Genomic DNA, 22,749 nt, shown 5'->3' on the forward strand with positions numbered 1-22,749 from the left:
TTGTTACCTTTTCAACCTCAGTTCCCCACTCTTCTTTGGGAATTTGCAAATAAAATGTCTGCATTCGCTCCAGTGTTATATTTTATACCAGTATACTTTTACCTTCACTCGGTGTAGTCTAGTAAAAATTTAATTGCAAAAGGAAGTGAAGAAATGGTATTTATTAATTTTGTTTGTTTTTAAATGACCCTCCAAGTGCATCATGTTATTTATATTTGAGGGAAGTAGAAAAGATTAATATTTATTGAGTATTTTCTATATGTTTGGCATTGTACTAGTTAATTGACAAGTATTATCTTTTTTAATTCTTAGAATAATATCAGGAGGTAAGTATAGTTACCTCCATTTTACAGATGAAGAAACTGAGACTCAGATTTAATTATTTGCCCTAGATCATTCAGTTTTTAAGATGGTGGTGCTGAAGTTTGAATCCAGCCTGTCTGCTTCCAAAGCCATGGTCATTTTGGGGTAAAGCTGGTATTTTTAAATAGGGATAACATTTTTTCAATTTGTGTGTATTAAGATAATTATTTTTAAAACTTTTTTTTAAAGAAAATATATGTTGCCATTTCTAATACAGATGGAAACCATGGTAATATGAATGCTATATTCATTACCTAGGTTCTGTTGGGCAGTCAGGAAGAGTACTATCAGTACCCTTTAAAAAGGTGAACAAAAATATTTTGCCCACTTTCTTGTTTTTAAGATGCTCCAAGTCATAGAAATGGGAAAAGCAAATGGTCATTCCTGTTCAGTTTGACAGACCTGAAATCAATCAAGCAGAACAAAGAGGGGATGGGCTGGTCGTATCTGGTGTTCTGTCTAAAGGATGACGTCGTTCTCCCCGCGCTGCACTTTCATCAAGGAGACAGCAAACTGCTGATTGACTCTCTTGAGAAACATGTGGTGTTGTGTGAGTAAGTATCAAACTATTTTCGACCTGTTGAAACTGGATTGTTGTGTTGGTTCCAAGACAGACTAGCTTTGCTTGTCATTGGGTGTCGGTGACCTATGTGCGTATCAGGGGCCAAGCAGCTTTGTTTTTTCTGGAATATTGACTCCTTTGGATGAATGAATACGTTTTTGCTATTTCAGTAATTTGAATCTGTAACTTATCGCCTTTTTACTGTTTTAAAGAAAACTGTCATCCAGTGTTTTTAAGACACATTGAAATGAATGATGATGAAGCAATAATTTATGGATTATTTACCAAATTTACCTTGTATTAAGTTTCTGTTAAGCATAGTTTTATTTGTAATGTTGCAAATTTAAGTCAGGCAAATCTAAGGCTTTATAAAATTGTGGAGGTCAGGGCTTTCTCACTTTCCAAAAATCTTGTGTCTTACATTTATTTTCCATGGGCATTTGTACACACATACTCTTTCTCACATTTCACTCTCAACAGATATATTTTTGGTATCTGTTATGTTCTGAGCACTGTGCTGGTTGTTAGTTCACTAATCGTTCACTAATAAATATCATGTTCCTGGATATCTGAGAGTTAATCTTGCGAAAGATGCCAGCGAGTAAGTGGCAGTAACACTCAGAAACTAAGAGGGAGGAAGTACAAGGTGCTTTGGAAGTTCCCAGTAATGGAGGAAGGTACTTCATTCGGACTGGGCTTGGGTAAAGGTCAGGGAAGACTACCTGAAGGGAGTAACATCTAGGTTGAGATCTAACTATTGAGTGAAAATTATCATGATAGAGAAGGGGATATTTAGAGGGAGAGACGTTTTAGATGGAGGGAAGGATGTAAAACATGGTGTAATCACATAGCTCAGCATTTCAGTATCACAGGTCTGCGTAGTGGGAAAAGGGAGGGTATCAAATTTAAAGTTGAGGCCAAAGAGTTGAGTAAATGCCCAGAGCATGAAGGATCTTGTAAATCGTGTCAGCAGCTTGTTCCAGTCATCTCGGTGAGATTACAGTGGCATGAACTAGGAGAGGGACAGGAAAGATAGTACTGGAGAAGTATTTAGAGTTTGTGATTGATTGGCTATATGGAGGTGAAAGACGGGAGAAGTTGATATTTTTAGTTTGGAGAACTGTAGAGTGATTGTTAACTTCATTAATAATGTCCTCACTTTTTATAATAGAGTGATGTCATACCTAAACATAGATTATATAAAGTGAGGGGGTGATCCAGAAGTTGGAAGATCTTGACTGTGTGTTTACTGGCATGAAATTCTCTCCCTTACCATGCTGACCACCTCTGGCTGGCACTAGGCATGTGGACTAGTACCAGTAACCATAAGAAAGTCAGCCCTGGTTGGTAGTATGTGGGCCTGGGGTCTTGAAGTGAAAAGCTGTGAATAGGCTACCACCCAAGGGGTTAAGTGGATTTCAGGAGGAGCATTGCCATGACTGGGGCAGAAGGCTTGGCTGTTGAATTGCAGCTGTGAAAGGCTTGGGAGTTTTAGCATCATAGCAAGCTCATTATCAGTATTGTGATGTAACAGTTACAAAAGATCTCATTCATTCTGAGTCTGTGATTAAAGCACAGTATCTAGAATGAAGTAATAGTCCTTCTCTACTCTTCACTGGTAAGATCATATTTTGGAGAACTAGATTTGATTTTAAACACTGCATTTTAGATGTATTAGACTAACTGTATTATACGGAAAAGCTGTAATGCGAGGGATCAAAGTGGTATCGTGAAAAACATTAGAGGGACGTGGGGATTTAACTTTAACTTACAACATTAAATAAAACCCAAACTTCTTACTATGCCCTGTCTTAGCTCTGTTTTTTAAGCTTCATCTCATGCCACTCTCTTCTGTATTCTAGCCACATACTTTTCTTTTAGTTCCTGAAATGCCCTAAGTTTAAACTCTTTCTTGTCTTCTGGTCCTATATGTGTATGTTTCTTTTGCCTAGAATATTCTTCTCCCTTTCTGATCCCTCAGGTCTCAGTTTAGTGTCACTTCTTCAGAGGTGCTTTTCTGGGTACTCGCTCTCTGATTAATTTAACCCCCATTCTCTTTTGGTTTTTCATTCTCTTGTTTGCTTCCTTCATGACCCTTAACAGAATAAAATCATTTTGTCTTTTCTGTTCTACTCTAGAATGTAAGCGCATTAAAGACAGGGATTGTATCTGTCTTTACATTTTCTTCTAAATTCCTAGCTATAGTGCCTGGCACGTAGTATGTGTTCATTAAATCTTAGTTAAGTGAATAATTGGCATGGTGCTTATCAATTCTACAAATAATCTTGAAAGAATTATTAAAGGGAATAAACTAGATTTTTTTTTTTTTTTGGTTATGACTCCAAATATAAATTAGAAGGAAATTACTCAAGAGGAAGAACGTTTTCTGTCCTGGATGGGTTCAAAGATAGACTCAATAATCATTTAGGTGCTTATAAGGGAATGTGTACCTTAAATATGCGTTGGTGATATTTTAATGAAGGTTATAAGTGAAACTTTGTTTCCTTTTCTGTTTGTAAACAAGTGAGAAGTAAATAAAAGAATCAAACAAATGGTGGTAAAAATATTCTTATTGGTGAGGCTTAGATATGTAGCATCATAGTAATTCACCCCAAATTAATTTTGAAGTCGCCCAGTTATCACTTTGGACAACCACAGGTCTCCCTAGTGAGGACACAGACAACTTACGACGTGAATGAGAGAGGACGAGAACCACCTTCTCTGTTGGCAGACAGATCCAAGAGAGCAAAAGAGCCTGTAAGGGGTTATGCCAAGCACGTGTCTTAATTCTGTCCTGATCTCAGCAGCCAGATATGTCTCTGAAGGAGATTTTCTTTAGTAGAAATGCATATTTCCATTTGGAAACATGAAGCTGTGGGAATGGTGTTCTTTGTTTTTTCATTCAACAGATTTTTTTTTTTGAGGACCTACTGTGTCCTAGACATCATAGTAAGTGCTGGAAAGGAGGGGGATGATCAAAAAGATATGGCCTCTGTCTTCATGGATTTTGTACTATTGTGGGAAAGACAAACAGTGCTTATACAAATAAATGTAAATTTTCAGCTCTAATAGGTGACTAGGAGAGCTACAGCACTATGAGAGCTTGCAGTAGGTTGTATGTAAGTTTTTGCGTGTATGTGTGTGTTAGGAGTAATTGAAGCTCTGAGAGAGAATGAGATTAACTGAGGAGAGGGCGAAATGGGTCAGGAAGTGAGTATGTGTCTAAGTATAGCCTTTAATGACCTGGTCAAAGAGAAAAACCTGGCAGAGGACTCTGACTCCCCTACACGTTATTTTCTCTCTTCCTACTACGTGCTGTCAGATTTATGGTCAACCAAGGACGTGGCTATTTCTGGGGGAGGAAATAGCTGTCTGAAGTGAGTCCTTCAAGAGCCGCACCCCTAATACCAGCCATTCCTCCATCGCGTATTTCTCCTGTGACACTAGGGGCCGGTTTATTCTTTGCCCCCTGAGTAGTCTGAAATGTGTGAGAATAGAACATCAACTGTTTTATCCCCAAAGTCCCTCTGTACCCTAGGCAGAGAGTAAGCACTCCCTGTTCTCTTTCCCATCATAAATTAGGCCCAGTTACGTTGTGCTGTGTAGCTCGCCAGAGATTATATCCTGAGTCCAAGTGGTAGAATATGGATACTCCAAATAAAGTCATCAGTGTAAAAATAAGCCCCAAATTTGTGTAAGCCATTTCCCGTTACCAGATTCTTAGAGAGAGATTAAAGGCTCTTGTTCTTTATGTTCATTACTTATGATCCAAATAAATGGAATTCTCAATTAGGTTAATGTCCAAAGAAATGAAAATCCCTAAATCTCCCCTATTTTTTACTCTGTTAGGTGTCATTTCCTGTCTCTGAAGCAGTTATCCTAAGCAAAATGATGTTTCCAGGGTCATGTTCCTGGAGTCACAGATCGTGGTAGAGACCAGAAGGAGGAAGAGTAGTCCAGGAGAACCTGGGTTTCAGCAGCCTCACTGGGATGCTGGCCAGTCTGTGCCAGGGTCCTCCTCCTTGTTGTCTTCTGAGTTCAAAACGTTAGTAGAGGCAGAATCAGACCATGTTATCTTTTTTCTCTGATTAGCCTAAATTGAAGAATGTGGCTTACATCTGTGGCCACGTGGTCTTCCTAGTAACCTGCCTCCATGAATTGAGGGCCTTACCATACAGATGAAGAGATTGCAAATGTGCAGCCTTGAAGGAGCGAGGAAAAGGCTGGGCCAGCCACGCACAGTTCTTTCAGCCTCACCAGCTGGGTTAGTCAGCGCAAAATTGACCAACTTACTATTTTTCAAATGATTTTCTTTATTTAGTAGGAAAAACACATTGTCTTATTCATTGATGTTTGTTAGTGTTCTTTGACTTAGCACCATGTAAAACATGATACGCAGTTGAGTTAAAGAATGAGCCATAATTCTATTTTTGTTAGGTTTCTGGAACCAAGATAGTTGCTAGAATATGAATGAAGGTTATTGGGCCTGCTAAAATTATTTTGTATATTTTGAGCCATTTTAAAATTAATATATAAATATCTAAGCAGTAAAATATTTCCTTAAAAAGCCAAATCGATTATATCATCATATAACACCAGCTATTTACGAGATTAGGCTCTAGCCCCTCATTTATTCCCTTTGTTGTAAATATTTTGCACCTTTTAATTTTTTTATTAACTTTTTCTGTATTTATATCTTCTGCAATGATATTTTTATTTATTTATTTAACTTTGCATGTTGCTCTTCTCAGTAGCAATGTAAGATAGTTAGTTACTGCTACATCTCAACATGCAAACATTTGTTCAGCTGTTAAAAGTTCTGAATTTATTCTGAGGCCTTTGGGAGAGACTCACTCCAAGCCTGAAAATTACTTCTGAATTTTCAGTGGTTATGAGTCTGTGGTTTCGATATTAATATTCTGGTTTTCTTTAAGCCCTTTTAGTAGGATCTAATAGAATTGCTGATGTTAGCATTATTAAAAGTTTTGTCTTACTGCTGCAATGAGTTTGAAAGTCTTCAATAATGTTTTCATGAGCGTTCAACTTCCTAGAATCCATGGTATTCCCAGAATATATAAATATAATATTTATAAATACATAATATGTAATCTTATCAGATTAAATCAACGTGATGACCTGGCGGGTGGAAAGGCAACAATATTCTGGAGTGCCAGCCCTCGTGTGAGCTCGGCAGTTGCTTAGGGAACATATTATTTGTCCTCTTACTGAAATACTTTGAAAAATGCTTTGTTGATTTCCTTAGGGGCAACCAAGCCTTACGTGACTTCCCCCAGCCTCATCACAAGAGCATTAGGTATAAAAAATAAATCCTTCCTTTAAAAAAAAAAAAAAGTATCTGTGGTTGTTGGTTGGTTGAACAGTCATTTCTTCTTCCCTCTCCAGTTTGGTGACTATAGTTTGAGAGCTGGAGTCGTAACAGTGAGCTGAGCACAGATAACTGAAGACTGCATGTGTTCCCCTTCTACATGCATACCTAGTGTTTTGACTTTCATGAATATTTTTTATTTGGATTTTAAAGAAAAATTTTGACTTAATTCATTGTTAAGAAAAAATAATAACCATAGCACCAGCAGCACTGTGCTAGGAAAAAAATACGTTCCTATATTCCTATGTATTACTTTTCTTTTTCTGGTGCTGCCTTTAAAAGTTGACCTGTTATTAAGAAGTGCCTTGCGAGAACCTGTAGGTCTTCATATTAAACATGACCTCAGAAAGTATTCAGAAAAATGGTGATTAATGGAAATTGAATGTTTTAAAAGTAATTTTTTTTTTCCTACTTCAAATGACTCAACCGCAGCTCTTTAAAGAAGCCAAGGGGCTTATTAAGCTACTATTGTCTCTGAAGATCGAGTGCTGTTTCTGACTAAGAATAAAATCCTGTTTTGGATTTCATATCCCCCCTAGCTTTGCTGTTGCATCCTGTTGTGTTAGAATTGAGAGGAGATAACTTTTATTAAAGTTCTTATCTCAGACATTTGTAATAAACTAGAAGTTGATAGCAGCAAAATAATACATTTAATTTTTATTTTTAAACACAAAAGTTGTGGATTTATTACAGCTGACTAACTAAGTTATAAAACTTACTGAATAGAAAAAAGACTGGATAATTCATTTGATTACTTCACATTAGACAGATGTCCATTTGGAGAGCATTTTATTTATTCTGTAGTTATTGGGAAATAGGGAGAATTGTGTCCAGAGCTTAATAAGCAAGATCTAAAAACATGCTGTTACCTGAACTGTACATTACAACCTTGTGGAATATGTTCATGTATTTATAATAGTGGTTAGCATAATTAATGACCTTTAACAAATAATCTATCATATCTTATCTTTTTAACATTTTATATTGCAATACTTCCAAGCTGTGGAATGAAGTTGGAAACTATTTCAAAATAGGACATCTTCCTATAGTTTACATATTTTATATACTGAGGAATCCTTAAGTGTGTTTTGATTTTCTTTATGATAGGAGATATAATCTTATGGTAATAAGGGAATATATATTTGTAAGGCTTTTCTGCTGTAATTCTGAACGGGGGTCTTGGTTCATTACAGTTTAGTCCTCGACTTCACCTTGAATAAAAATATACTTCATCCCTTTTATTTTTGTTAAAAATTAGTATTTAATGTTTCATGTAGTTTTGGAATTCACTTAAGATAATTACTAAGTACTTGCTAATATTGTATTAATGGGAAACAGTTCTATAACTGGGCATTTAAAATTTTTCTTGTTGTTATTAAGGAAAAATAACTATGCATTAGTAATTATTTAGGTAGTGACTGATAGCGTGTTAGTAGTTTCTACAAATCCCTTCTTTTTATTACAGATCTCCGCAGGACAAAAGGACGCTTCTTGTGAATTGTCAGAATAAGAGTCTTTCACAGTCTTTTGAAAATCTTCTTGATGAGCCAGCGTATGGACTAATACAAGTGTGTTTCTTAAGTCTGTCTTGTATTAATCTGTTAACCTGACTCCCATTATTTTATATACCTCTACCTCTCATTTTCTCAGAGATTATACAGAATGAGGTGTCTGTGTGTGTTTAAACTTCATGGAACTATTCTCTGTAATTTTGTAGAAATAATAATATGTATCATATTATTTGTAAGACTCAGAAGCCTTCTTGGTTCTTAATTACCATTAAGGCAATTTTCCCCTCTATCAGAACTGAAATTGGACATCAGATTTTTATTATCACAGCTTTCATTGATTAGGTCAAAAGTCATTGGGTAAGCCACTTTGAATTCATTGATGATAAACTTAGACAAGAAGCTGGTTTGAATTTTTATTTTCTGTTTAAGTGTATTCATTTGGGGTCATGAAAGTCTTAATTCCTCTTAAAGTATTTGAGTATATTCTTGCATTTGGCAAAAAATGTGCCCTTAACTACAGGCAGAAATAAGGTTAATTTATTTTTCACGCAGATTTCTATGTAAACTAATGCAATGGTTGTTTTTTCATTCATATATTCACTTATTCATTCAACAAATGTTTTGAGTGCTTACTTTGTCCCAGATACTGTCTTCTTGGTTCTGGAGATAAAGAGGGAACTTTTTAGGAAGGAGGGCAAGAGAGCTAAATACTGATTAAAATTAAAAATGAGGAAACTGTTTTTCTTATTTGTGAAAATAATAATTTTAAAGATTGACCTTTAAGAAGTAACTGTTTTTGCTAAATATGAATAAGCAGATACTTTGGAATTTAGAAATAACTCTAGCAGTAGAAAAACCTTTTTTTTAAACTGTTTTCCAGGACTGCATTGTCCAGAACAAATTACTCTTGTTGACATGTTTCACTGGTTATCTAATTAGATTAAAATGTCAACTAATATTTAAATATTGTGAGTGTTTAAACTTAGCTATCGAGTATTTTGTGTTAGACTAGTGTGGTACTACACACTTCAAGAAATATTTTTTTTTGTAAAGGCAGGACTGCTAGACAGAAGAAAGCTGTTGTGGGCCATTCACCAGTGGAAAGTAAGCACTGCATATATTTTTGGTGTATGCAGATTGAATGAAGCCTGCAAATGATTTGTTTATCTGCAATTCAATCAGTAGCATTAGCTTGCCATTTAATGTACTGTTTTAACCAAATGAAAAAATTGGCTTAGAAAATTTAAATTTTTCTTCTCAGAAAAAAAAAATTAATCTTAGAACACTCTGTTTTAGTTTTGATTTCCCCTCTTTTAAAAAATGTCTGCTCTTTTGCCATCAGGCAGTATTTTTATTCGTTATTTGAATTAATTATGCCAATATTTTTCTTCCTACTACATAGAAAATTAAAAAGGATCCTTACACAGCGACTATGGTAGGATTTTCCAAAGTCACAAACTACATTTTTGATAGTTTGAGAGGCAGCGATCCTTCTACACATCAGCGACCACCTTCAGAGATGGCAGATTTTCTTAGCGATGCTATTCCAGGTTTAAAGATAAATCAACAAGAAGAACCAGGATTTGAAGTCGTTACAAGAGTGAGTGGTATTTATATTAATAGCTTTTATATTTTAATAGGAGAAATGCTTTTTAAGCATGTACGGAATGCTGTAGAAGTAGAAACTCCATTTTGGTTAAATCTGCCTCTTTCTCATAAACCTTTTTTATAACTTTTTGCTAACTAATATATCTAACAACTAAAGCTTGTCCTGCCACCAAATTCTTGGTTTCTTGTTCATTAATTACTACAGTAACTTTTCTGTTCATTGGATCTCTTTTCTTTGATGACTTTTTGATAATAATGAACAGATTGTTTCATTGAGTGCATAGCAGTGAGTAATAGTAAGCTTGAATGTTTTCCCTAGCTCTTCCTAATTTTTATGTTTTCTCAGGCAGTCTGCAAAGGCAGCTAACCAGGACACTTCTCTAGTGCTTTTATTCTTGTGTGAATCTTTTATTTTTTAAGTAAGATGGATTTTGGCCTTGAATTATGGCAAATCTTTGTATATGCTCACCAGGACTTGAATTTGCTGCAGTTCTAGGCTGCACATAGTTAGAACATTATAAATATCTAAATTGTACTAGCTAATTAAAGGGCTTATCTTGCAGAGGGCATTTTAAAATTACCAACATCTGTTAATTGAATAAAAAACTGTAGAAAATGTCAAGTAGAGCTAATGGATCATGAATCAATTCTAAGAGCTACAAGTTTTAGCTTGGAAGAAAAGCTAATTTTAGAATATGATAAATGGAATAATATTCTCTTTTTTAATAATATAGCTATACCATTTAGTTTGAAGAGTCTCTTTTAGAATTTAGATGTTGAATATTCTATACTTGGTAATCGAAACCCCAAATAGCAAATGCTTTTCTGTTTCTGAGTTTATAACCCAGTTATTTATGTGTTTAGTAGGGGGAGGGGAATTGTGTGTAATGTTAACTATTACAGTTTATAAACTAAACATTGGAAAATAAGAGAAGATATTCGAAATGTTAGAACTTATGTCTAAGTAATAATATTTTAGTTTTACTTTCTGTATGTCTTGATTTCATGTCGCCTGTTAAAAGTGTACTTCTTTTTGCCTATCTTCTCAGATTGATTTGGGAGAACGACCTGTTGTTCAAAGGAGAGAGCCAGTATCATTGGAAGAATGGACTAAGAACATTGATTCTGAAGGAAGAATTTTAAATGTAGATAATATGAAGCAGATGATATTTAGAGGGGTAAATGCGTTAGTATTTTAAACTGCTGTTATTCAAGTTTTCCTTCCTTTTCTCCTTTGGAGGTCGGAGAGGAGCACTCCTAAAAAAGTGATGCCTTAAAATCCCTGTAGGACAGAGTGAGGTGCTGGTGATGTCCCCACGGGTTGGGCTAGAGGGGTATACCATTAAGCCTGGGGGTAGATATTCATCCTTACCTGAGGTCCTGTGGATTGTGTACGTGAAGGATGCATTTGTGTACCAGTGGTGTTGCCTTATCCAGTAGAGATCGGGCTTAGAGAGACTAATCAAATCAGTTACACTTTCTGCTGTACAGTCTACTGTATACCCTTCATTGTTTGAGCTTTCTGTTAGCTGCCTACATCTTCAGAATCTAAAAGTCAAAACCAAGGTGGTATTCACTGAATGGAGTTACTCTTATGTATAGGCAAATCTCAGAGATAATTGTGGGTTTGGTTCTAGACCACTGCAATTAAGTGAACACTGCAATAAAGCAAGCAACATGAATTTTTTGATTTCCCAGTGCATATAAAAATTGTGTTTACACTATCCTGTATTAAATTGATTAAATGTGCAATTGCATTATGTCTTAAGAAAGTAAAGTACATATTTTATAAGTAAAGTACATATTTTAATTAAAAAACACAAGAAAACAATTACAGTAGTAACAACAATGATCACCGATCACAGATTACCGTAACAAATAAAAAACTAGTGAAAAAGTTTGAAATACTGAATTACCAAAATGTGATACAGAGACACGATGTGAACAAATGCTGTTAGAAAAATGGCACTTGATAAACTTGCTTGACACAGGATTGTCACAGACCTTCAATTTAATAAAAAACGCAGTATTTGAGAAGCGGAGTAAAGCAAAGCGCAATGAAACGAGATATGCCTGTGTAAAACTCTTTAGTTTTTAAAAACTTTCTTATTGATGTGTAGTCAGTTACAGTGTGTCAGTCTGGTGTACAGCATAGTGTCCCAGTCATACCTATGCATACATATATTTATTTTCATATTCTTTTTCACTAAAGGTTATTACAAGATATTGAATATAGTTCCCTGTGTTACACAGAAGAAATTTGTTTCTAATCTATTTTTATAAATAGTAGCTAATATTTGCAAATCTCGAACTCCCAGATTTATCCATTCCCACACCTTTCCCTCCAGTAACCATAAGATTGTAAAACTCTCCCTTAAATATCGGTTTTTCTGTTTATATGCAAGTTTTGCAAACTTAAACTATTGAATTCTTTTTTATGAGTGTGTTTAACATGCATATTTTCTTCAGGGACTTAGTCATGCGTTGAGAAAACAAGCATGGAAATTTCTTCTGGGTTATTTTCCTTGGGACAGTACCAAAGAGGAAAGAACTCAATTACAAAAACAAAAAACGTAAGTAGTGGTCTTTTGTGTGTTCATCAGAGAAATCTAAGTAACTCACCCATACAAATTGGAGTATACCAGGGTATGGGAAATCTTTTTATTTTCACTGTTTGAATTTAAATGTTATGAGCACCGTAGTATTTCAGACCAGAAACACTTAAAATGATCTCGTTGTAGTTACATTGGTGAATTTGTAGAAAGATGGTAAAAAAAATTCTGGTGTCCTTGTATCAACATTTTAAATGTATTTAGGTAGGTTTTTTTTTAATGTATCTCATTCACCTTGATTGATTTTACAATTTATTATGAAATTATAAAAATGGCTCATAAGTGAATTTGCTGTTTAGGTTAATTATCTTTATTTTCCTGTGCTCTTATAACATAAACTTATGTTTTGTTTTGTTTTTTTCGAAGTTTTGTTTTTTTCGAAGTATGTTTCTAGTTTTGTTTTGTTTTTTTCGAAGTATGTTTCTATTTTAAAGTAATTTATCAGACTTGAAAATAAATATAGACCAACTTTGCAGATACCCTTATTCCCAGTTTGTCAGTCTAGCTTTTGATTTAAAGCTCACTTTGAATCATCTGTATATTCAAACTCTCAGTCTTTTCTTTTTTCAACACATTTGCCAGTCCTTCTAAGACATTTTGACATTACTGAGTGTCTGCAATAAACTGGTTGGGAAATGGAGCTCTTATGTGTCATAAAAAAAAATCTTGTAGATTTGTATTTGTAGTTACTCAGAAATTTTAGTGGTTTAAATATTTAATGACTAGAATAATTTTAGGTATGATATTAAGGATTGAAGTAAATGTTTCCTTAAAATCATACCTAAATTATTCTAGTAGTTTAAAGTTTATGACATATATAAGGTTATTTTATTTTTTCTTTTTTCCACTAATTTATCATAATTTTAAATACTTCGCTATCATATTTATAAACTTACATCTCACTAGCATCATAAATGCTTTGATACATTAAAGTTTTTTTAAAGTGTTCAAATAACTTTAGTGTAAATTGTTTTCTATAGTGATGAATACTTCAGGATGAAACTACAGTGGAAATCTGTCAGCGAGGAACAAGAGAGGAGAAATTCGAGGTTAAGAGATTATAGAAGTCTTATCGGTAATTTTTTCTTAATTTTGAAAATGCGTGAGAGGGTTACATGAAGCCTTGATAAGATTTAAGAAGTGAATGTAAATGCTACAGAGTTAGGGGTCAAAAAAGAAATCAGAGGCTTGTGGCAAAGATTCTTACTGTGAAAATACATAGAGCCACCTAGGGCAGCGTTGGCAGTGTGATTTGGGCACTCTTTCTAGCTGCAAAGCCTCTATCTGACTCTCTAGCCCTCTAAGGAAACTGGCATTGTTGTGAGTTTGGGCCAAATAATGGAGGACATAAAACTTCTTCTCAGAGGGGAGGAGGTCACGATGGCAGAGTAGGAGGACTCAGAACTTACCTTCCCCCACAAACACATCAAAAATACATCTGCATAGTGGAATAATTCTCATTGAAAACTAAGTGGAGCCTGGTGCAGCCACCATGGAAAAGAGCACGAAGGTTCCTCAAAAAACTAAGAAAAGAACTACCATCTGATCCAGCAGTTCCACTCCTAAGTATATATCTGAAGAAAATGAAAACACTAATTTGAAAAGATACACATACCCCAGTTATTTATAGTTGCCAAGATATGGAAGCAACCTAAGTGTCCATCAACAACAAATGGATAAAGAAGTTGTGATACGTACACACACGCGATGGAATAATACTCGGCCCCCAAAAGCAATGAAACTCTCCCATTTGCAGCAATATGGGTGGACCTAGAGAGTGTTATGCTTAGTAAAATAAGTTAGAGAAAGATAAACACTTTATCACTTACGTGTGAAATCTAAACGATACAGTTGAACAGATGTATATGACAAAAGAGAAACAGACTCACAGATACAGAAAACAAACTAGTGGTTTTCAGTGGGGAGAGGAGTGGGCCAAGATAGGGTTAGGGAATTACGATACAGAAGCCGCTATGTTTAAAATAGATAAGCAACAAGGCTATATCATACAGCACAGAGAAATAGAGCCATTATTTTGTAATAACTTTAAATAGAATATGATCTATGAAAATATTATCACTATGTTACACACTTGAAACTAATGTTAATATTGTAAATCAACTATACTTCAATAAAAATGAGAAATCAGAATTGGAGAGTACATTAAAATATGTGTCTAATATTCTTGGCTGTTCATCTTCCAGTAGGAGTATGAATTCAGTCAGTATATTTGTAAGTACTGATATATTTCATTTTGAGTTCTAAAATGTGAATTAAAACAAAAGTTTGTAACTTTATTTGCTTGTTAATTTCATTTAAAAATTGTCTTCCTGATTATAGGAACATCTGGTGTGTATTATAAAAAAGTTAGGAATTCTAAATGAGCAAAAAGGAGAAAAATAAAAATTACTTTTGTTTCTGTCATTCAGAGATAACTATAGTTAAGAGGCTTTGGTTTATATACCCCCACACCTCTTAATAGGCATGTATTTCATTTTTTAATTAAATAAATGACTCCAGATAGTAAATTTTGTCAGTATTTGAGAATTGAATAGCTACTTACCTGGGAATAACTATTCTCTAAAAAAGAGATGCTTGATAGTAGGGGTATAATGAAGTTAAATTAGATGTCTCTGTCTCTGTCTCTCTCTCTCTCTCTCCCCCCCTCTCCCTCTCCCCCTCTCCCTCTCCCTCTCCCTCTCTCTCTCTCTCTCCATTTGTATGTTTCACTTTAAGATATATATTTTAAAGTGAAACATACAAATGGGATGTCAATGGCTAGTTGAATAATCTGGAGTAGTCTGGGTAGGATATATAAATTTGGGTATTGTCAGTATAAACACCCATGGGTATAGATGATGTCACCTAGGGAAAGAGAAGCAGATAAGAAGGCCCAGGAATCCAAGCCATTAGAGCATTGCTTCCTAACTTTTGGCTGCATGTTAGAATCACCAGGCATCTTTTTGGAATGTTAGTGATAAGTACTAAGTTCTCTTTGGATAACTTCCGTTTTCTCAGAAATGGGAAGGAAGATCCTCAGAGCTAAGGTGTGGGAGAAGATGACATGTTGGAGGCTTGAGGAGAGAGGAAAATACATAAAACAGTTATATAAATAGAGAGAGGGAATGCAGAGAGAGGGAATGCACGAGGGGAAGAGCATGATTGCCCCGCAGTGTCAGGGGTCCCCCAGAGGTTAGTGATGGTGAGTGTGAAATGGAGCCGTTGGCATGTTGTGCTTCTCTTCAGTCTTTTTGTCTTCTGCCTGGCGTATCATTACTAAATATCTATTTAAGAGGAAAGAAATACAGATAGTTCATGAGGGTACAAATGACTTTTTACTGTGTTTAAAACACCTGTTAAGGCAGATCCTCTATGTAAATTGTGCTTGAGTTAATAAAAAAATAACTCATTAATAAAAAATAACTATCAACTATAGTAAGAGAATGAAACATTTTGATGCTTTTAAATGAAATTTGCCATTGATAGCATGATTTTTTTTTGGTATTGCTTTTCCTTATTTATTTGAAAAATGTATCCACAGTTCTAGAGATGTGTGCTTACATTCATAGAATCAAATGGAATGTATTTTAACAGAAAGCTAGAATATTGTCTTGATGATTTTTTAAATGCCCTTACAGAATCTAAACTCAGGTCATGCTCTGTTAGATTCTACTTTGTTGTAAAATACCTCCCCATCTCTTCACAACAGTTCTTGAGAAAGTGTTTTCAAATTACTCAGCTTAATGGGCCAGGGGTTGGGGGAAAGTTACAACTCAGTTATAACTTTTAAACAAAATTTGATTATAGAGTAAGTTCATCACTTTGAATTTCTTTGAATTATTTTTCCTAATTATTGAGGGATTCAAGTTTGGGGAAAGTATTTTTAGTTGTTTAGTCTTTCACAACAAGATACATCTAGTAGGAATCAGTGTTTGTGAGTTGAATTTGTCTTGACAGCCTGGGATATAGTCCTGGTGATGTTTCCAAACCTGTTTTTAATGTCATGAAATCATTTCCAGAAAAATAGGGATTTTTATTTTTTCACAATTAAAATAAATTGCTTATAATTATATGTAAACTGAATAATGTATACATGAGAATAAGGAAGTAATTTATCCTAAAGCTGATTTGGGGATATGACAAAGAAGTTGATAGCAATTATGAACGAAACAAATCCCTGTGATTGCGCCTGATTGCATAGTAGCTTTTTTCATTACTGTTTTCAGAAACTACTGTATCACATTCATTCACGACTGGTATTTTTATTGCTAACTAATGTGAATATTACTAGGTGTTGGTCTTAATTAATTGAAAGTATTTCTTACTATTCAATTAAAAGATTTCTATGTTTAGATAAAAATTGAAAAATATTTTAAAATATACCCAAAAGGAGGTGGACTGACTTTGGAAAAATATTCCAAAATGTTAATTTTATTGTGTATCTAAAATGGAATTTGTTGGATTTTTTTCATTAACTAAAAGCTCAGCAAGCGAGAAAAATTATTAACAAGAGAAATAATTATGTTCTTGTAAGATGTGAGATTTATGAAAAATCTTTTACTCCAAAGGTTTTCAAATATGTGATGGTTTTCTTCCTCAGAAAAAGATGTTAACAGAACAGATCGAACAAACAAGTTTTATGAAGGCCAAGATAATCCAGGGTTGATTTTGCTTCATGACATTTTGATGACCTACTGTATGTATGATTTTGATTTAGGTAAGTTCTCCTCTAGTATTCTAATTTAAAGACATTGTATATGTTTATTTTAGAATTTAAATTTATTAGCCCTTTAAATGTATGTAAAAGCTCTGTGGCCTCGTTTTTATAGGGGTTGTTCCACAGAGGACTGGAAACTTAAAAGGCTATGGTTCCCAAATTGTGCACCAAGGAGCACTGGGTTGCTGCAGTGAATTCATGGGGACAGTGTGGGATATTTTAAATATTGGAGGGTAATATGGTGACATCTGCAGGATGCTGCTTTAAGTACTAGCTAAAGTAGTTCAGAGTTTTAGCATTAGATCGCCAAATGCCTTCTGATGAGGTTATAACTTTGCAAAGCAGTGTTTTTGCCCCTGCTGTGATAAGCAAGTAACTGTGTGAAAATAGATAAGGACGGTGGTCTCCAATTGAATTCCAAGGTTTGAGAAGTAGTGTAGTGCCCAACAGGTGCTAAGTTCCTAGGACATAAATATTTATTACATTGTTTGGATCTATTTAATAAATGGGAGTATTTGTAGTTTTTTTGAGCCTGAGGTGCCTTGGGAAAAAGATTACTGAGCTGTTAAGGATACTGTGAACTGAGAAAGTTTGGGAACCTTTTTTTTTTTGATATGCTTTCTCCCTTGTGAAGAAAAGTGCCAATTTGGTATCATAGACAAGCAGTGCAGGTAATTACCTAAGGTGTGTGGAACTTGACTGTCTTTTCTCGGTTAGTCTGATCTCCATGAAGATTGACTTGGACGGACGGGCTGGAGGTGGGAATGGGGGATTTCATGGAGAAGTGATGCTAAGGGATAGAAAACCTAAGAAACCAATGTTTTAAGGGTCAGGAGTACTTGAGCTGTGTTTTTAAAGGACCAATACATTCCCTAAGCATCAACTTTTAAACAAGTATAAATAATGGAAAAGTTTGAGTTACCTACCAGTGTTAGTGACTTCCAAGGAGAGGACAGTGAAAGTAGATGTTTTTCAGATTACCTTCATAAAGCTTGAGACGTCTTTTGGAGAAGAGAAGATAATTGGGTATTTGTCATATTAAAGCCAAATTAACCTTAATTACAGGTGCATTTTCTTCATTGTTTATACCTATGTGAATTTTTGGCTTCCTGTTACAAGTAAACTAAGGGAAGAAGTAATCTCTCTTGTGGATCTGGAGGTATTAGCCTCTTTGGGGATGGTAGTTGAAGATCACAGATTGCTCTTTGAAATGTAAAATCTAGTCAGTCCTGTCTGTGACATCTGTAATGATGACTGAAAACATATTATTAGAGTGCTTCTCAGGTTACAGAGTCATTCTCAGTTTTGATTTTGATTGTATTAGTGTTCTAAAGAAGTGGGGAAATGATCCCCATTTTATGAGTAAGGTTATACTGATTTAGAGAGTGACTCAGGGTAGCACAAGTAGTAAATACTGGATTGGTGATGGAGAGCCTGGTCTTTATTTCAGGCTGGTGTTCTTGCCTCTGCACATGCAGCAGCCGGAGCCGTTGCCATCTTAGTTTCTGTAGGGAACTGGGTTATTGTCCTGGGGGACAAGTGGCATTGCCCCCTGTACTCTCAGATGGTACTTTTGAGAAAAGAATTAATGCATATTCTCAGAAGGAGTTCCCTGAATACTCAGATTCTTCAGGGCATAGTCCCAGACCAGCTAACTGGATAAATTGCTGTTTTCATTTGTCTGTATTAATCCAGCATTCTTTCTAGTGAAATGCTTAAGTTATCTGAAACATACCCAAGTTTTTTTATTAAACTCTGGCCTTGTGAGAAGCCAGGGTAGTTTTCATAAAGCAGTGGACCAAATTTCACAATTTTTAAACTCACAGTGAAGTCACCTAGGCTGTAAATTTACTCTTAGAGGTGTTTCTGTCATATTGAGTTGTTTGGCTTCTTACCCCATAGTTGTAGGTGTATTTGCATTGAATATAGTCTCATTAATAGTGAGGAAGAAGACAAAAATTACTGAAAGCAGACAGAAGAACTCAAGGAAAAATAATTTTTAGTTAGTGTAAACACACTACACGTTTTTCTGGGAGTATTTTTTTAAACAGTATTTTCATGATCATGACTCTGAATAAGCAATGAATGATTAAATTATACTCAAAATACTGTATGTGAGAAGGCAGGAGAGTGTCTAGTCAAAAAAAAATGATTTCTAACTGTTAAAGATTTCTTTTTTTCATTTGATACTCTAAGGACTAAGCTTCAGTTAACCTGGAAAGTTGACCTATATGTAAATGAACATTTTCTCTGTAAGAATGTGTACACTAGAATGATAAGGAGTTCATTTCTCACACCTCCCCCACTGAAATAGCTTTGCTATGAAAATAATTTGGGGGAACTACTTCAGAAATTGTAGCAGTGCTGATTAAGATGTACGTCAGTTAGCACTAGTACAAAATGTGAGTGGCACTGAATGCTAATTTAAACAGCTTTAATCTTTCTTTAATTAAAAGGAATTTGTACATTAATTCCACCCCCACAACTCATGACATATCCCAAAGAACATCATGTACAAAATAAAACAGATTAAAAGCAACCAGAATATGAAGATTAAATCGACTACTTGCTTCAGCTAAGACTTACAGGGGAAATATGGTAGTGATCCCACGTGAAAGCTGAAGACTTAAAGGATTAAGTTAGCTTCTTAGAAATTTTCATTCATTATAATTTTATAATAAAGCACTTTTTTCCCCTAGGGGGAAAGGTGCTTTGTAACTCTTTTGAATAGCGTACTCTGAAATATTTCTGTTATAGACCATATACAGTCACAGCCAGTAAAGTACTCTTTTGCGCTTTGTTGAATTCAGATCAAATTTCCTTCATACTTTAATTGGTTTAGCCTTTATGTTTGTCATTGCTTTCACTGTGTCATTCCCATGTGGGAAAGTTCTGATAATAACAGTTTAGTTCTCCTTCCAACCTACTTACTCCTTTCTTAAAAGTGTTGTATTAATCAGGAAAAGAAGTAAAGAAAGAAAAAGATTTCTTATAAGAGATTGGGTTACATAATCATGGAGGCTGAGAAGTCCCACAGTCTGAGATCTACAGCTGGTGGTGTAGTTTGAAGGTCTGAGAGCAGCAGAGCGGGTGGTGTACCATTCCTTTGAGTCTGAAGGTATGAGAACCAGGAGTACTGAGGGCAGGAGCTGATGGCTCAGCTCAGCTCAGCTCAGCCAGCCTGGCAGAGGGCAAGTTCAGTCTTCCTGCGTCTTTTTGTTCTGTTCAGGCCCTCAACCGGGTTGGATGTTGCCCTGTCACGTTGGTGAGGGCCGTCTGCTTTAATCAGTTTTCCAGTTCAAATGCTAATCTCTTCTAGAAACGCCTTCACAGGTACTCCCAGAAATACTGTTTAACCAGACATGGGGACATCCTGTGGCCCACTCACACTGACACAAAACTAATCATCACAAGTGTGTATTATTTAAAAACATCTGCAATACATTTGTAAGCATTAGAAATGCTTCATTTAGGTACCATGTTGTATGCCACTTTTTTTCTGGCCCCTTTCTGCAAATGTCTTGTTAAATCCACAGTTTGGTACTGTAATAAATTGGATGCCTGCCTTGGGAACCCACGTGTTGTTTGTGCCAGTGTGAGTAGAGCCATACTTTCCCCCAGGGTACAGTGTAGGCATAGTGAGGTTGGCAAAGACTAGATATAGCAGTAGATTAGGGCAGAAGCTAAGAGCAGATGGAGCTAAACTTTTATTTTAAGGAGATTGAAGTGAACTGAGTGTCTCTCTATTATACTTTTTTTTGGTGGTGGTGGGGTAATTAGGTTTAGCTGTATCTACTCACTCTCATGTTATATTTTTAATCTGAATTTTCTCAAGAGACTTTAGCCTGTATGCTTCCTGGGGTCATTTTTAAAGTTTTCTTCCAAAATGGGAAGAGTGATATAAAATTGTATATAATTTTTAGCAGAAATATTCCATGCCTTTTAAAATATGTGCCGTTTAAGTGGATTCATTGCACATAGATTTTGATGAATGATTTTAATGTAAGCTTTGGTTCTGCAGATAAGTGAAAGACTTATTTTCCACAGACTCCCCAAGCTATCGTTGGGAAAAAATCTCTATGTAACTTTAACAAGTGTACAAAAAGGTACCAGAGTTGAGTGATAAAATATGTATGTGAAAAGGCTTAGTATGGCCCTTGTCCCTTTGTTGGTTCAAGAATCTGTGTCTTAAGTCTGAAATCTAATTGTAAAACATTTAAGAAAATTGAGGATAAGATAAAACTAAGAAACAAGAAGCTTGACATGGTCAGGTGAAAAGCAAAACTAAGACTTCGTGTTTGTTTTTTAAGTGAGGGACCTGATTCTTTAACTTCCCAATTTTCTTTTTAACCAAAGGCTGTAAATTAGTGGCGTGACTGAGAAATTATAAGAGCATCAAGAGAAAGGTGGTTAAAGTGGTAGTTTTAGGTACAGAATATTGATTGGATTAAATTCATTTGCTAGCATTAATTGGATATAGAATAACAGCAAAAGAAAAAAAAAAAGAGAAAAGAATATGAATACGACCATTTAAAAGAGATAATTTTGTTGTGACTTCTTTTGTGTAGATTACCAATAAGCTGGTTGCTAAAGCAGTTGAACCCTTTTTAGTTCTTATTTTGCTAGACTTACTCATGGCAGCTTGGTGATCTTGCAGCTTTCTTCCCGCGTGGACTTTTACAACACTCTTCTCCATGGCTTTTTCCCCCTTTCCTCTTGACTGTTCCTTCACAAATATCCCTTTGAGTATGTATTCTGACATTTGATACTTCTCAGGGTTTTCTCTTCACCCTTCTTCTTTCTCATGATGCTTTTACATATTATTTTTTAATATTATTACCATTCTTGATAGTGATATCTACACTAGCCATTATATACCTGCTTGACATCTTGGTCTAAAACAACTCATCTTTCTCACCTGATCGCGGGATTTCCTCCACCGTGTTTACAAACTTCCGTATCTACCAGTTTCTGAAACCAAAGAAAAGATGTGATTTAAAGTGAAATGGTGATAATACGCACAGAAGGATACATAAAGCTTAGGTTTTTAGAGACATAATTAGTTTTTCTGTTCTTCTTAGGGTATGTGCAAGGAATGAGTGATTTACTTTCCCCTGTTTTATATGTGATGGAAAATGAAGTGGATGCCTTTTGGTGCTTTGCCTCCTACATGGACCAAATGGTAAGAATAGATTCTTTCCTTTAATCAAACTAATTTTGAAAATTGTAGTTGTATAATCTTATCGTGTAAGATTGATATTTATATTTAGCCATTTACGGTGGAACTTAAAAAAAAATTGCTCTGTGTTGTTCATTCGTTTGTTTCTTTTTTCAAGTCTTTTCAAGAGGCTTGGAAGTCCTGGTATTGTTTTTAATACAAAAAGTAGATAGTATATGTCTGTAGAACAGGAATAATCAGGATTTAGTATCGGTAAGTGCGTATGATCTGCCGAAGAGCCATGATTCATTGTAGAATATTGATGAAATAGATGAATTCAGTTCTTGCGAAGCAGTTGAACTTTCATATCATCTGTTTCAGAGATAAAGCTTAGTCATGCCAAGTAATATCCTTACCTTTTGTGAACATTTTGGATTTTTTTATTATAAGTGACTGATTTTTCTCCAGATGTGTTTGAACTATTTGTAACATTGACACTTTCTTAGTTTTTTCAGAAGCATGCGATTATTAGTGTTGTACTGTGTCTATATATACAATTATTACAAAGAACATTTTATCTATTATCTTTGATATATCTTGGAGACAGAGTTCTAGGACAATAGCACAGAAAGAGTATTAACAGGAAAATAAAACAGAACAGTCTTCTCAAGCAATCTGTTAGAAAGGGGGAAAAGAAAGTGTAGGGACTAAGAGGAGATAAAGGCATAGGAAATCCAAAGACCTGGCCACATAGGTCACTGTACTGTTTCAGAATAAAACTAATATACTTGATGTTGGGCCTTGATATCAGGTACTGAAATGGCTCGCTTGC

At 35.0% G+C, this 22,749-nt stretch overlaps 1 protein-coding gene across 2 annotated transcripts in view; it reads left to right on the forward strand.

Annotated features, from left to right (window-relative positions):
• The window catches only part of TBC1D15 (TBC1 domain family member 15), a 60,475-nt gene that overhangs the window by 29,099 nt on the left and 8,627 nt on the right, over positions 1-22,749 (forward strand). Inside the window, exons 5-13 of one of the 2 annotated variants that reach the window (XM_010988217.3) lie at positions 707-917; positions 7,777-7,879; positions 8,876-8,926; positions 9,225-9,422; positions 10,480-10,608; positions 11,900-12,003; positions 13,023-13,117; positions 16,643-16,759; positions 21,841-21,941. In XM_010988217.3, the coding sequence (XP_010986519.3) occupies positions 707-917; positions 7,777-7,879; positions 8,876-8,926; positions 9,225-9,422; positions 10,480-10,608; positions 11,900-12,003; positions 13,023-13,117; positions 16,643-16,759; positions 21,841-21,941 (1,109 nt within the window). The remainder of the gene's footprint in view (positions 1-706; positions 918-7,776; positions 7,880-8,875; positions 8,927-9,224; positions 9,423-10,479; positions 10,609-11,899; positions 12,004-13,022; positions 13,118-16,642; positions 16,760-21,840; positions 21,942-22,749) is intronic. The other variant, XM_010988218.3, reaches the window with a different exon arrangement.

Source organism: Camelus dromedarius, chromosome 11, assembly GCF_036321535.1.
Source record: "Camelus dromedarius isolate mCamDro1 chromosome 11, mCamDro1.pat, whole genome shotgun sequence".
Classification (NCBI taxonomy): Eukaryota; Metazoa; Chordata; class Mammalia; order Artiodactyla; family Camelidae; genus Camelus; species Camelus dromedarius.